At 38.9% G+C, this 15,825-nt stretch overlaps 2 protein-coding genes across 2 annotated transcripts in view; one reads left to right on the top strand and one right to left on the bottom strand.

The window, feature by feature from the left end:
* Positions 1 to 7,497: 7,497 nt before the first annotated feature.
* LOC107694352 (zinc finger and BTB domain-containing protein 6-like) lies at positions 7,498 to 11,151 on the top strand. Its single transcript, XM_016494038.1, is given in 5 exon segments — positions 7,498 to 7,883; positions 8,038 to 8,254; positions 8,993 to 9,262; positions 9,691 to 10,557; positions 10,560 to 11,151. Coding segments are annotated over 4 exon segments (1,509 nt in total). The 5' UTR covers positions 7,498 to 7,883; positions 8,038 to 8,044; the 3' UTR covers positions 10,722 to 11,151.
* Positions 11,152 to 12,822: 1,671 nt separating this feature from the next.
* The window catches only part of LOC107694353 (negative elongation factor E-like), a 4,298-nt gene continuing 1,295 nt past the window's right edge, over positions 12,823 to 15,825 (bottom strand). The window contains exons 6-12 of the mRNA XM_016494039.1: positions 15,776 to 15,825; positions 15,323 to 15,360; positions 14,974 to 15,227; positions 14,648 to 14,792; positions 14,315 to 14,369; positions 13,229 to 13,331; positions 12,823 to 13,107 (exon numbers count right to left, since the gene is read on the bottom strand). Coding sequence (XP_016349525.1) covers positions 13,037 to 13,107; positions 13,229 to 13,331; positions 14,315 to 14,369; positions 14,648 to 14,792; positions 14,974 to 15,227; positions 15,323 to 15,360; positions 15,776 to 15,825 — 716 coding nt within the window. The 3' untranslated portion in view covers positions 12,823 to 13,036. The remainder of the gene's footprint in view (positions 13,108 to 13,228; positions 13,332 to 14,314; positions 14,370 to 14,647; positions 14,793 to 14,973; positions 15,228 to 15,322; positions 15,361 to 15,775) is intronic.

Raw genomic sequence — 15,825 nt, forward strand, 5'->3', positions numbered from 1 at the left:
GCTACTTTCACTTTGAAAAGACGCGCTAGCTGAGAGGAGTTTCGTCAAAACTGACTACAGTGATCGAGAATGGATAATTTCGACGAACTTTATGAACCCGTGATATCCTCTTTGGGGCGTAAACGAAAATTAAAAGCTTACACTTTTTCACGATACCTTGCAAAAACAGCACGTTACAATGGTGAGGGGAAAAGCTCTGTATTGCGTGTAATCACAACCATACATACAGTCTATGATCACAACAACGTTTGTCAGGCATCTACATTGTCATCTGAGGAGATTACAATGATTAAACGTGTGTTTTTGTTTAACTCTGAAGCATGAAATGTGGAGTTACCTGCTTTTGCCAAGAAAACGACTGTTGGGAGTTATTTGCTTTTGCTATAAAGCAAACTTTTAACATGTATATAACAAAAACATACTTTCAATTAACTTTTAATTTGGGAAGTTACCCGTATTTGTTTGAGTTATTATTATTTAATCAAAACAACCCAACTGCAGTTTGATTGATATTACTTGGAATGCACAATAAAAAACATGACTTCTGAAAATAAACAAAAATGGAGTTATCTGCTTTTGCAAATTAACTCTTCATATTTTGTCTGAACTTTTCATTCAAGTGAGTATGCACTTTTTTTTTACCGTCCGGCCGAACCATTCTTGTTACTTAACCATATCATTCCATGCCGATCTGGCCCAGCCGGTATAGATATGGTTTCATTTTGCACTGTGGGCCTGACAATAGAGCTCATAATATAAATGTGTCAGCCATTGCCTTGGTAATGCAAGTGTTTACATGCGGTACGAGATGGATAAGCGACCGTGTTATGGAGGATGATCAGATATTTCCTTTTACTTCACTCAAATAGTGTGCTTGGCCAGCTACAGAGAGAAACAAGCAGCCAGAACCAGACAACAAACAAGTGACCCATCCTGAGTGGCGACGTCACTACACTCATTCTACCAACAGGGTTTGGCTCAAGTGGAAGTCTAACTGTAACCCTTCCTTACTGTTCTTATAGCCATTCAACCTGACAGTGGAAAAGCGGTTTATGATGTTGAAACCTCAACGTTCTTCAAAACATCTTCATTTGTAAAGATGACAGAATTTTCCCTCTTTATACCACATAAGAGCACAAATACTACAGTTTTTTGTTTTTCTTTACAGGTTAAAAGTCTTTTACTTCAAGCGAGCATGCGATAATGGATGCCAAGTGAAGGTCTAGCATATATGGCTTTTAGGAGTGATAAATATTAATACAAACAAAAAGTATGTTCATGAATTAGTACTGTGGCGTGATGAGGAAAGTAAGAAAATGTGTTTGTCATTTTTGTTGTAGTGCAACTTTAGTGTCCGTATGTTACTAATTCAACAAAGCCGTATTAAAAAGATTTTGTCCCAACTGTAATTTTCTTGCTGTGAATTAATTATACATTGCCAGCAGGATATTGGGACTGAAAACACAAAAAAGCTATTTGGTTAAACAATACACATAACAGGATGGTCAGGACACTAATCAAAATAAAAAATTCATTTAATTGCTTTGAATTTTTTTAGTTAGATTTGATAATGTTACCGTTTTAAAAGGGCATGCCTCTGAATTTGTATGTGGCCGATGCAGCATATGCTAAATGGGGGGCCAGGCTGGAGCACTGCCTCAAAAGAGGGTGGCTGCAAATTACCAAAATAAGTGATCAAAAAAAATTATATAGTAAAATATATTGTACACTACTAAGTAGGGCTGCACGATAAATCAAAATGGAATCGAGATCGCGATTCAACAGAAGCTGCGATTGTCATGCATATCTTTCAGTGAAGCATGGTTCTGTGATCAGAAGTAAATCTCCATCCAAAGGCCAGAGGGCGCTCTCGCGCTGAAACTCCAAATACGCCACGCAGAAGAAACCCAGGAAATCCCTATAGCAGTAGCTGGATAAACAGAAGATTCAACTGCTTTCATTGATTCAACGTGACTAATAAACACACGACTACGGCAATATACGGTTTATCGAAGTTCTTATTATAATTTTCATTAAAATAAAGTATATTTATAATGCAATGCCTTTATCACTGCTTAGAATACTATGAAATATGTTGCATGCCTTATTCTGTGTAAGAAGCCACATCATCTCTCAGAAGGATTTATTTCAAACACTCGACTGACGTTATGAAGTGAGTTTGGAGTAAAAATATGTTATTAAATGTGGTATTTTCACATGTTTTCAGATGGAGCAGCATTTACTACACAGAGCCGTAGTTCACCGAGAAGCTATGCAAACAGCTGTCATTATCCCAAACGATTTCTTCGAGTTCAGAATCGCACAATAAAAACGTTCTGCGATTTTTTTGCGTAACTTGTCAGTGAACTACGGCTCTGTGTAGTAAATGCTGCTCCATCTGAAAGCACGTGATGATGATTTACAGTGCACGGTACTAAGATACATGCTTTTGTTACCTTAGGGAGCTATTTCTGTCTGATCTAACACTCAAATTAATTTTATTCACTATCATGTATATGTTAATTCAGTGATGTTTAAAGTTTTCTAACTTTAATAAAATCAATTAGTTTTGATGTTGAAGCACATTTTTAGGTTAACATATTTTTTTTTTCAGTGTAGATCCCATGTTTATTTCTTTCTTTGCATTTTCACATAGGCTACAGTATCTAACACTAGTCAGTAATATTCATCATTGATCCTAACAGGTACTTTCAGGTGAATGCTTTCATTCTGCAGAACCTATTGAATATAATTTAAACATTCACAGTCAATTTCACAATTCAAAGAAGTAAAACATTTAAAGGAATATTAATTCTAATAGTTATTTGCAAACTAAATCATCTAAGTTAAGATCATTTACTGTCTTCACCTCAATGCTTAAGACTCTTACCTAATTCCAATCAGTAGGCTATTTGACCCTGAATGGTCAATCACAGCATACAGAAGTCAGTTTCCTAATTCCTGTGGAAATTTTGTCAATCGTGCTCATCTGAGTAACTGAATTGGTGATACTTACATGTGTCTGCAAACTCCCTCAAACTCATTTTCACACAAATGCAATGGACGCCATCTTACGTCTATCAGTTGTGAAAATTACCTCAAAGAGCTTCAGTAAGAATATAAAGTAATATTATTTCAGTGTTTGTCTTGTTGCTAAGCCAAAGTTGTTGTTGTTTTTCATAGCATAACATGGGAAATATATATATTATATATATATTATCTATATTATAATATCTATATTATATATTGTGTTTTTGCTTTTTTTGTACATTGTCTATTTTGTATATTTGTATATTCTTCTTCTTATTATCTTTGTCTTGTCTTGTCACTGTCATTCTGTTGCACTGTGGAGCTTCTGTCGCTAAAACAAATTCCTCGTATGTGTAAACATACCTGGCAATAAAGCTCATTCTGATTCTGATTCTGAAAGGTTCAAATATGGCACTTTAAATCAAATCAGTCTTTTATTTTGACGCATTCGTTAACAATCTGTATAAAAAGCTCAACATCTCGGTCCTGATTACCTTGTGTTTGTTTTGTGATAATCAGAGAGGTAATGACAGGCTGTATATTACAATTATTAAACTACACACAGAGGCGACCTACCTGTGCTCTTTTGGGCAAACTCTTGAATGAACTTCATGAATGAACTCTGTGACATTATTCTGAAGTTTTCCCTCCACTCCGAATTGTAACACGTGTAAACATGTTCTTATGCAGTGAAAAACACATAGTGGAGCAAAGAAGATTGACAACGTGCCGACAAGATAGAGCAGGTTACTTTTGATTGATGTAGCGCCTCAGTTCAAGCAGCATGTGAACCGTGTGAACATATATTCCCCTTCAGGACTAGCTGCAGCACCAAATAATAATAATTCATTACATTTATATAGCGCTTTTCTAGGCACTCAAAGCGCTTTACATTGTCAGGGGGTATCTCCTCATCCACCACCAGTGTGCAGCATCCACCTGGATGATGCGACGGCAGCCATAGTGCGCCAGAACGCCCAGCACACACCAGCTTACTGGTGGAGAGGAGACAGAGTGATGAAGCCAATCAGTAGATATGGGGATTGTTAGGAGGCCATGATGATCAGAGGCCAATGGGCAAATTTGGCCAGGATGCCGAGGTCACACCTCTACTCTTTTCGAAAGACATCCTGGGATTTTTAATGACCACAGAGAGTCAGGACCTCGGTTTAACGTCTCATCCGAAGGACGGTAGTAGCTGAGATGCCAAATGCCAAACTATTCTCAGTGCTTGATGCCAATCATGGGTTTTGGCAAGTACAGCTGGATGAACAGAGCTCCAAACTATGTACTTTCAACACTCCTTTTGGGAGATACCGGTTTTTGAGTCTTCCATTTGGCATAGTGTCAGCTCCAGAAGTGTTTCAAAAGTGCATTGCACAAAGACTAGAAGGCTTAGATGGAGTCGTGAACATAGTGGAGGACATTCTGGTGTGGGGTGAAGACATGGAACAACATGACAAGAGACTAAGACAACTGCTAGATAGAATTAGAAACATTAATCTAAAGTTGAACAAAGACAAATGCAAGATCAGGATGACCGAAGTCAGCTATGTTGGACACATTCTGACTGCAGATAGGTTGAAGCCAGACAAAGAGAAAGTCAGAGCGATACAGAACATGCCAGAGCCAGCGGATAAAGCTGCACTAATGAGGTTCTTAGGCCTGCTTCAGTATCTGGCCAAGTTTGTTCCAAACATCTCAGACATCAATGCTCCGCTACGGAAACTTCTAGAGGGTGATGTAGCGAGGCGTTGGGAGTCAGAACAACAGAAGAGCTTTGAAAGATTGAAGTCACTTGTGAGCAACGCCCCAGTGTTGAAGTACTTCGATTTCAACAAAGAGATAATGCTGTCAGTGGATGCAAGCGCTGAAGGTCTGGAAGCAGTGTTGCTAGCTGCAAGAAGGACGTCCAGTGGCATTTGGCTCAAGGTCTCTTACTGAGTGTCAGAAAAGATATGCCCAAATAGAAAAAGAGCTCTTGGCGATTGTCTATGGCTGCGAGAAGTTCCATCAGTATGTCTATGGTAAGACAGTACAAGTGGAGACGGATCAAAAGCCCCTGGAGACAGTGTTTAAAAAGTCTCTCCAAAAAAGCTCCTCCAAGACTCCAGAGAATGCTGATGAGATTACAGCTCTATGATTTATGTGTCAGCTACAAGCCTGGCAATGAGTTGTACATAGCAGACGGAGAAAAAGTGAGAGTAAAAGTCAGAAACAACTGGCAACCAGCAATTGTGTTGAGGAGTCATGAAAAACCCAGATCGAATCAGTTTTCTAAAGCGTTTTTGAAAACTCGCTTACCCCACCTTTAATGAACATCAGATATTTATTTATTTTATAAGGACGCTCCCAATTGCAATTATTATTATTGTTATTATTATTATTATTATTATTATTATATATTTCTGTAAGAACACGTCCTTCCATGCCCTCTAGAAGCTTGCGTTCTGCAAGTGAACGTCGCTTTATTGTGCCATCCCAAAGAGGCACAAAATCACTTTCAGACTTTTAAATTAAATGTTCTCTCCTGGTGGAATGACCTGCCCAACTCAATCTGAGCAGTCAAGTCCTTATCTTCAAGAATCGGCCCTGCCCCTTTTAGACTTGCACTCTATTAATTTATTAACTGCTTATTTTCTTTCAAAAAAAAAAACACTAGCTTCTCTAATCTTTTTGTATTCTATCTATTTTTCTTTTTATTTATTATAAAATTAACAAAAGCAAAAAAAAAAAGGCCTCTAACACTAGCTTGCTTTCTTTCTATTCTATCTGTTTTCTTTTTATTTATTATATAATAAAAAAAAATAATAAAATAAAATAAACCTTGCTATGTGTACTGCGTTAAGCTGAGACTTATTATAGCACTTGCATATCATTGCTCTCTTATTGATATTGATTGCTTCCATTGTACTCATTTATAAGTTGGTTTGGATAAAAGCGTCTGCTAAATGACTAAATGTAAATATAACGTAATGTTGTTTCAACCACGGAAATGCACAGTGCACACAATTTTTCCAAATTCAAGTCCACCAACGTCTGCTAAATTCTACCGTCAGGCCACTCCCAGACACAACGTCACGTCTGCCAGCCAATTGGGGCTGGCATAATGTAATAGATCTTCTGAGGAATACGCGGAAGGGGCGTATCCCATAGCGAGACACCTCACTTAAAGGGATAGTTCACCCAAAAATGAAAATTTGTTTTTTTTACTCTCATAGATTTTGTTACCATTGCCATGCTTTATACGACTGATAGACTGCAACGGCTGGACTTAAAAATCATCATTTGTGTTCTACTGAAGAAACAAAGTCACCTACATCTTGAATGCCCTGGGGGTAAGCAAATAAACATCAAATTTTCATTTTTGGGTGAACTATCCCTTTAATGCTATCAGAGAACCGGGGTTACAACGTAATAAGGGTCATATGATGCTTTTTTAAAGATCATTATTTTGTGTAGTTGGTCTCTCTCGCTCGCTCGCTCGCGCACACACACACATACGATGCGCAAAACTCCGCATTTGAACAGTCAATAGCAAATACTTAAACTAATAACAAAACAGTAGCTGATTCAGAAGCGCCAGATTGTCATAGCAAAGTCAGAATTACCTCCTCTCCTAGGTTCACGAAACGGTCGTCCATAAAATGCATTGCTGTTCTGTTGTAAGTCATCTTAAAGATTCCTAAATGCATCTACTTTCGGAAGGCCAAATAAAGTGCTTTTGCTTTCGCCTAGAAACACACAGCGTCTCCCTGACATGGCTGCTTCAACACTAACTGCGGTTACTGAAACCACGCCTTCTTTCTTTGCTGCACATTTGGGCGGCATTATGCTAATATTTCCACATAGTGAGGTAGATATGTGGGGGCGTGTTAGAACGAGCCATTTTAGGGGGGCGTGGCAGAGTCTTAACTTTGATAAAGAATATCTCTTTGGTTTTGAGACTTTAGTCTTTGCAACTTCAGGGATCTTATCTATGCACAATCAGCTTGTAACACTCCAAAGAGAAAGGAAAACTGGAAATCGCATCATATGACCCCTTTTAAAACAAGTCAATCACAAGACATCTCAGCACCTGGGATGGCCAACCAGATTTTAGTCTGCGTTGGCCACCATGTAGCTCCGCCTCTGCCTCGATGTGATATGAATCAATAAGGGACATTCTATGAATAAGAATAGATTTTTTTTTTTACTTCCCTCTGCCATTGCGGTTGCCATGTCAACCAGTGACGCTTTCAAATTATTAAACTTTACAACATTTCGCCGGTAGATGGGGCCATTAGGCAAGTACACACGTTCAAAATTAAAAATTTTTCCCACGACCCCCCCTTCTACCGCTTTGAGACCCCCGGGGGTCCCGAACCCCAGGTTAAAAACCATTGGCTTATTGTTGTCCAAAGGGGGCTTTTATTCTGAAAATCATCTTTTGTATTCAATATTTCTTTGTAAGTTTCATGACTTCATTTCATTCTGCGAATCTTAGCCGTAATTGTTTTAACACACACGGAGCACAATAGAAAATATCTAAAGTTAGTAGGAATGACCGAAATCAGACATAAAGACAACGAGATCAGTGCGAGTGTTTTAGTTTGGTGTTTTCGCTCGTCCAGTTGATGGAGATGCATCTAGATATCATAAATGTGTGTTCGTGTGTTTTGTATGATTATGTATTTCTCTTCACTGAATCACTCAAGATCAGATCAGTGAAGTGAAGTGTATTGAGGGCAGTCAGTGTGTTAAACAGTCTATCTGAAACAAAAGATGCTACAGTGCCTGTATGGTTTTGACATCCAAAGCTGCAAACAGTCACTGATGCTCAAGAAGGCAACACGTTACACTAAGAGCTAAGGGTGTGTAAACTTTCATTTAAAGTATGAACTATTGTAGTAACAGAAACTTGCTCATTTTTAAGTGTAGATATTTGTTTTGTGGGGGCATTCATATGAAATATTCCAAATAGTAAAAACTGAAATTTTTTGTCTTTTTTTCTTTTGCTTCCTGTAGTGAAAACATGGATGTGGATGTGGTGAGTTTCCGTTTGCCTGGGCATGGAGACACCGCCCTGAGTAACATGAACTTCCTGCGGACACAGCAGCACTTCTGTGATGTGACCATTGTGGCGGGAGGCAGGCGCATGTTCAGGGGTCACAAGGTCGTTCTGGCTGCTTGCTCTGCGTTTCTCAGGGACCAGTTTCTCCTGAACCCCTCATCAGAGCTACAGGTGAAGTCATTTGTTGTCAAGTTCTTGTGAAATCTTCTGTATGATTAGTGTTACTTTGGTGCATCTTATTTCTTATTTATAAGGTAAAATCTAATAACATCTGGACAGCTTGAAGTAATAACAGTTTTTGTGTCATTGATTTCAGATTAACCCATCCCTTAAAAATCATGCAAAAATGTTGATATACATTTTCATTTTAACTATTTTAAGTAACCTCATTGTTTCTTAAATGTTATAGATATGGCTTGGTGGCACTTGGTGTTAAGGGACAATAATTAAAATTTTTTAAATAATTTTAAAATAAAATTGTAATAATCATTCTATTTCAATGAGAGTATGGAACAACACAGAGAAATGTATCATTGGAATCATTTTCAGAGTGATTTTTGTTTTCTAGCCGATGAACAATAAAACATTGACAGGCAATTAAATTCCTTTCAACTTTAAAGAGCTTGAGCATATAAAGTGGCAGACAACATAAGTGCAGCACGCGAATATAATATACAGAATGTGCATTGGTGCATAGGTGTGGATGCAGATATAGTTAACTGTATAGTTATTGTTCTTGGTGTGAATGGACCTTTGGTATTTGTTGTTTGAATTTATGCAGTTCTATTTGATGTTGCTTTAAAAATCGGAACGTACCTTTGCTAGCTGATAATGATTCTTTTGAATTTTATTTTTATATTAACAGTAGTTGTTTTGATTCTGTCAACAAATACTTTGTCTATCCAGCAGGTGTCGATGTTGCACAGCTCAGCGGTGGTATGTGAGCTCCTCCAGTCCTGTTACACAGGGATGCTGCAGTTCAGTGCCAAAGAGATCGTGAACTACCTGACTGCAGCCAGCTACCTGCAGATGGAGCATGTGGTGGAGAAATGTAGAGGAGCCCTGAGCCAGTACATGCAGCCCCGGAGCTGCAGCCCAGTTGTGAATGTCTCAACCTCAAACAAGTCTATTCAGACTGTGAAATCAGAAGACTATCCATCTATGCCAGTGATCATCAGTGTAAGTACTCATTCATTGGGATCTCTCCAACATCCCTCAAAAAGATGAGAGTGATTTGACCATACACAGTGTAAATCTTGTTGGATTTGCTTCAGATGCTAATAGTGCTCATAGAGACAATGTTTGGAGACAATGAAGGATCTGGAAATTTGTATAATGCTCTTTTGGAAACATTTCATTAGAATCGTTGTAATATTCACTATATTCAATATATCATCCAGCCTTAATGGGTAGTTTCCCTTGCACCACAGAGGATTGGCATTTTACATAAAGACCCATCGCCAACAACAGTCATGCATCAAATCGACTTCTGATTTCTATGCTGGTGTAAATCTCTACCAATCTGAACACCCGAAAGGATTAGATCAGCTCTTAGTGTGGTAGTTTGCTCGGTTGTGGTTTACTAATTTATGTTTTCACCATAACAGGTCCGAGGATCAGATGCATCTGGTCATTTCGAGGGAGAGGACGGGCCTGAGAGTGACGTCTTTCAGGTGCAGATCAATGATGAACATCAAGACCCAGAGAAGACCTCTGGTGCTGAGGAGGAAGACCGAGAAGCTGTTGTTGTGTTGGATGACCACGGGCAGCTGGATGCAGGTATAGAGGAGCCCTATATGGAAGGGCGACCCAAAGGCAACGGCATCGGAGGGGCGGGTCGCATGTGGAGACGACGGCACGGAGCGCACAGGGGAGGCAGAGGAAGAGGCTTTAAACACCGGAAGCGGTACACTTTCAAGGATCGCAAGCTCTTGGGTAACTATCAGGATTATCAAGAGCACCTACTGACGCTAGATGAGACAATGGGTAATTTTGGAGCAGACTTTCAGGCCAATCAGAATCTCACAGATGGTTCTGTCTTTGTTGAGTACAGGCCTGGAGAGAGACAAGGAGAAGAGATTGGCTCTGATGGAGGTCCTGCACACTTTAGTGTGGAAGCTTCCAGCGGGGAAGAGGGAATGGGAGTCGGGACACATACAAATGAGCACGGAGCTGCTGACGAGTCTGTGGCAGTGGTGGGATCCACGTCCTGCGTAGCTGGGCCAGTGGTGTGTGAGCAGTGTGGATTAGCGTTTTCCTCAACGCAGGATTTAGCCATGCATTCCCTGTCAACACACCGGCTGTACGTGTATCCGTGCTGCGGGAAGCACTTCAGCCACTTTAATATCTTCAATCGCCACATGATCGTCCACTGTGGAGTATCCAAGCACCACTGCTGCCCCCTGTGCCACAAGACCTTCACTCAGAAGTCAACATTGTGCGACCACATGAATGTGCACAGTGGGGAACGGCCGTATATGTGTGTGCATACTGCCACGTCAGCTTTGCCCACAAGTCTGCTCTGCGCAGTCACCTGATGGAGCAACACGGAAAGACCATGCCCCAAAACCACATGGAGATGCAGCGAAACAATGAGGGTGGTGTTTGGCTAGGGTTTAAATCATATTTGAATAGGTAAAGTAGGTGTTATAATGAAAATGATATTTTTTCATTATACACTTTTCTATTTTTATTTTGCACAGCCATGAAAATGTCTTTGAAATCGATAAGTGATTACTATGCATTTGACCTCTAAAGCCTGGAGTGAATGAATGACTGATTATTCAGTTAAATAGTTTGCCTAAAAATTTTAATTCTGTCTTGATTTATTCACCCTAATGTTGTGTCAAACCTGTGACTTTCTCCTCTGACTTTCTTCTGTTGAACACAAAATAATATATTTAACTGTTTTTATCCATAGAATAAAAATCAATAGGGTCCAAACAATAGTGACTCCACTGTTACGTATACAGGTACCTGTTGGGAATTACTGCATGCTGCATCTCAGTCAGTGCCTTCGGTCCAGCTGCTGTCTTTCTTACATATTTTGCCCCATTAAAGGGATAGTTCACCCAAAAATGGTGAACCACTCTAATCAAGATACCCTTCTTCTTTCATCGTGGTTACTTCAGTCACCGCTCTCTAGTCTCTCTTAGCTTTGAGTTGGCTGCTCTACCAGCACTTTGGATTCTTTCCCCCTCCACAATGAAAGATATCAGGGTCTTCGGGATCACTTGAAAAGTCACAGGCCAGGTAAGCTGAAGCAGGTTGGAAATAAACTTTGCAGGACAGTGGGTCCCCAGAAGTAGGGTTGAAGACCAAGGTCCTAATACATTCTAAACTAGTAAATAAAACAACTCTAGTGAAAAGCCAACAGGCTGGTGTGAAACTGACCCATAGGCATTTGCCAAGTCTAGCCAGAAGAGGTCTTTCTTGACCCATATCATCAATGCATGCTCTACACACCCAGGAAATCCTGTGACAACTGCCTTCTGGTAGCTTGTGTCTAAGTACCCACCTCCAGACCTCCTAACCAGACATTCTTCTTGCTATCACTGAAAAGAAATTCTTCCCCAAAAAATGCAATATTTGAAAATGAGTGATGTTAGTGGATTCCTGTTCCTTAGATATAAAGCCATCACCCTCCATAGGTCACCACTCCCTTTTTCTTCCAGTAGATGTCTTGCAAACTAAACAACACCCTCTTGTGCTCCTTCCTTTTTCTCCGCTCTTGCATTCTCACTGATCCCCTCAATACTGCTGACCTACCCCTTATTCACATATCTCATCATATCTTCAGACTCTCCTCCTCTTGCTCATCTGCTTCATCTTTCACCAGCTGGGGTATCTCCTCTCTTCCACCCAGAACCTTCGGGCAACTCTTCCTACCTATTGTTTTACTGAATCCACCTATGCATTCTTTATAATCAGCTAGACTAAACATGTTAAGCTTGGTTTCCACCCTTCCACGAAGTATTCCACTATGTATCTGTATAGTTTTGCACAAATCCTAATCTAACCACTGACTTGCACTGAGACACATAGGCAGCTTTTTGTAGTCACAGCTTTTACGTACTTGAATGAGCAACTGGGAAAGAGCAAAATCTACGTCAGCCTGAAATCACTATTTACTTGTATTTTACACTATTATTACTTGTCAGACTAATTCTTATGCACCTTGTCCATATAAGACACATATCAGACAGTGCATTTATTTACCCATTGGCTCTTGTAACTGAAGTTTCTTAATGCTGACATATTGAGTGTTGCAGTTGTGCAATGTTTGTTTTGATATTTTATCCCATATTCATGAGTAATGTTGTATATCTCATGGGAGAAAAAATAACAGAAAATTTAAAAAATCCCATTAAATCTGATATGTTACTCTTTAGTATGCAGATAGTTTATATAACAGTGCATGCCTCTGTATTTGTGTTCTCAGTATTCTGTTTCCCTTTAGGCAAAAAGCACACTGGAAGGTTTGAACTAGAGCTCATTTCATCAATACCATCTAAAGTTGTGAATTGTTGCGGGGGAAAGCTTGTTCCACACAGCAGAGGTCTGTAGTAAATCAGTTATTATTCATACACAAAGCTCAGATTTGCTTGATGTCACAGGTAAAAACTCAACAGGCTTATAGTTTCTGCCTGTCCATCTCTGAAGATGCACTGTATAGATGTTTCATTGAGGTGATGGTTGTTTAGTTAGCCCATATTATGAAGTCAACACAGGCATGCTGATGGAAAAGTTTATTGATTATTTATTGAACACAATGTCATAATCCATGACTGAGCTAAATGTCCAGAAACACTGAGCAGTAATCGCTGCTAATTAAATGACAGAAAAGTAACAGCTTTACTTTATCACGTCTTTGAAAAACAAAGTGTCTGCTGTATGTCGACAAAATCTACTGCTGGACCTTTTACAAGTTTAACATATGCTAAATAACGGTTTTCAAAAATCTTCAGTGTAGACGACCTGGCTCCGTTTGTCTCTGTACGAGCCCTTGGCACTGTTCTGCACAGCTGTGAAGGACGAAAAAAGCAGGAGCAAGAAAAGAAGACAGAAATAGAAATGGGTTAGTCAAGTGTGCGACACTCAGCCTCTGCCTGACAGTTTTTTCCCCTGTGAAATGTCTTTATTTACCAAGAGAAGCCCAGACAGATTTCCCTGTGGCAGCATCAAGCATGGGCTGCTTCCTGGCAATGCTGACTTTGATGTTGACGTCACCCACAGTAGTGCCATTCAGCTGAGAGTCACAGAAATAGTTTAAAAACAGGGTTCTCTTACAGTAAATAAAGATTTGTTAAATACTGACACAGGGTGCTATCACAGAAAACAGATTTTTCTTGCGCATGTGTAATGCTGGAGTGTTAACATGCAATGCAGACAAGCTTGAATATACACAGTACAAAAACTCTACAGTCCACAACACACTATTTACGGATGCAAAGCTGCAAAACATCAGAAATCGACATGGTATTGATGTCAGAGCCATGAGCTCATTAACACATGACCACTAGAGCTTGCATGACTGTCCATAAAAGTAGTCGGTGGGTCCTCTGATCACTTGTGTGGTTGGCTTTTAGTGTACCAGAACTATCTAGAATAGTTTTTGGTACCTGAAATGTAGCTGAAATAACAAAAAATAAAACAAATACTAAAAAAACTTAAACTGAAATAAGTGCAAGGTGAAGTACTAGAATTACTAAAACTGAAATAAAATATTAAAAACAAAACTAATTCAAATGACAAAAGCACATAACATTTCTAAATCTTAAACTAAAATGAAAACAAAATATTAATAAATACAATATTGGTATCTAAATAATACTTAAATAACACTGATGTACTTTGTAAATGCAAAAAAAGTTTTACTTTATTCTCATTTTTAGCATAAATCCTTTCATTGTACAAGTTAATATTGTGCAAGGACGCAGTTTGGATAGACAAATTATTCTGCTGCTATGGCCTTGTATAAGACAAATATAGAATCAAGTATGGATTACTAAAACAATTATGGATCACGACTAGTACTTGGTCATCACTTATGATTTTATATAGACAGATAGATAGATAGATAGATAGATATACATGCAAATGACAATTTCATGTGAAGTGAACTGAGGTCATTTATATATGGAATTCTTAAAGGTACAGAGAGGAAGTATAAAGTATGAAAATATGACAATACAAAAGTGTGGAAAGTGGCTCCTTAAATGGACTACTGACCTCTGCCACAGCCTGGTCTGCTGATTCAATCTTCTCAAAGGTGACAAAGGCACAACTAGTAAGTGACAGAGGGCAAAAATGGGTTAAATATTTTATGTTTTCTCAGACATTTCTCAGTTCAAAAGAAGGAACCAAGATTAAAGATCACTTTTATTTAAATTGATCAAAAGTGACAGTAAAGACATTTACAATGTTACAAAAGATTTATATTTTGAAAAACAATATATCAAATATGAAGCAGCACACCTGTTTTCAACATGGATAATAATGAGAAAGGTTTCTTGAGCATAAAATCCTTTCTAAATGCCCAAAAGAATCAGAAAACAATCTTACTTGCGTGGTGAGTCCATTGAAAGGTCGATGATGTTTCCATGCTGTGCAAAGGCAGAGTGCAAACTGTCTTCCACTAAACCTGTGCCGTATACATACACAGTGTTTCCTTTGCGCACACCTCTGCGCTCTGGATACGAGTCTGACCCTGAACAACATTAGAGATGATTATTAAACGTTCAGATTTTCAACAGAACAACACTTATTACCAGTAACTATTAGAAAAGGCAAATGCATGAAATATTCTCAGTATTCTCTTTACAAACACTGTAGAGACACAATATGAAGACTGAATGGGAAGCGATTTATTTTTGCACAGATTCACTTACGTCTGTAGGGTCCTTCTCGCTCTCTGTCTCGATCTCGTTCTTTGTCCCTGTCTCTGTCCCTTTCTCTATCCCGGCTCCTGTCCCGTTCACGTTCCCGTTCTCTCTCCCTGCCTCTTTCACAGTCCCTCTCTTTGTCCCTCTCTCTGTCTCTTTCTCGATCTCTCTCCCAGTCCACCTCTCTTTCCCGATCGCGCTCTGAATCTCGACTCGGCATTCCTCCCTCATCATCACGAGATCGATCTCCAGGAACAAAACTATAGGAAAAAGAAAACAGCTTTAAATTTGACTGCAATACTGTTTCTATGTAGGTATAAGATTATGATTATTATTCCAAGTCCGACAGTCTCACCTCTCATACAGGGATTTCCTGTGGATTCGTTTAGCAGACTACAGCAAGAAGAAACAACATGGTGTAAAGTCAAGTCTACTGACAATATTTAATACGCTCAACAGACCTATTTACATATAACATATATTCACACATTTGACACAACCGATCAAAAGTTTTTTTTTATGTTTTTAAAGGCTGCAAATTAAAGTAGAAACAGTAATATTGTGAAAAATGTGTTATTGTGTTACAGAAACAAAATCAGCATATTATACTGATTTCTGAAGGATCATGTGACACTGAAGACTGGAGTAATGGTGCTGAAAATTCAGCTTCGCATCAGAGGAATAAATTACATTTCAAAATATATTCAAATAGAAAGCAGTTATTTTAAATTCTAATAATATTCAGGCTGCACATATCAAATAAATGCAGCCTTGAGTGGATCATTTCTACAGTGTAAAACAGCATTACATCAGGAGGCTCCTCATCTGTAGAGACGCTCCTTTGAAATGGCAGGAATG

This window comes from Sinocyclocheilus anshuiensis, unplaced genomic scaffold, assembly GCF_001515605.1.
Source record: "Sinocyclocheilus anshuiensis isolate Anshui unplaced genomic scaffold, SAMN03320099.WGS_v1.1 scaffold1240, whole genome shotgun sequence".
NCBI lineage: Eukaryota > Metazoa > Chordata > Actinopteri > Cypriniformes > Cyprinidae > Sinocyclocheilus > Sinocyclocheilus anshuiensis.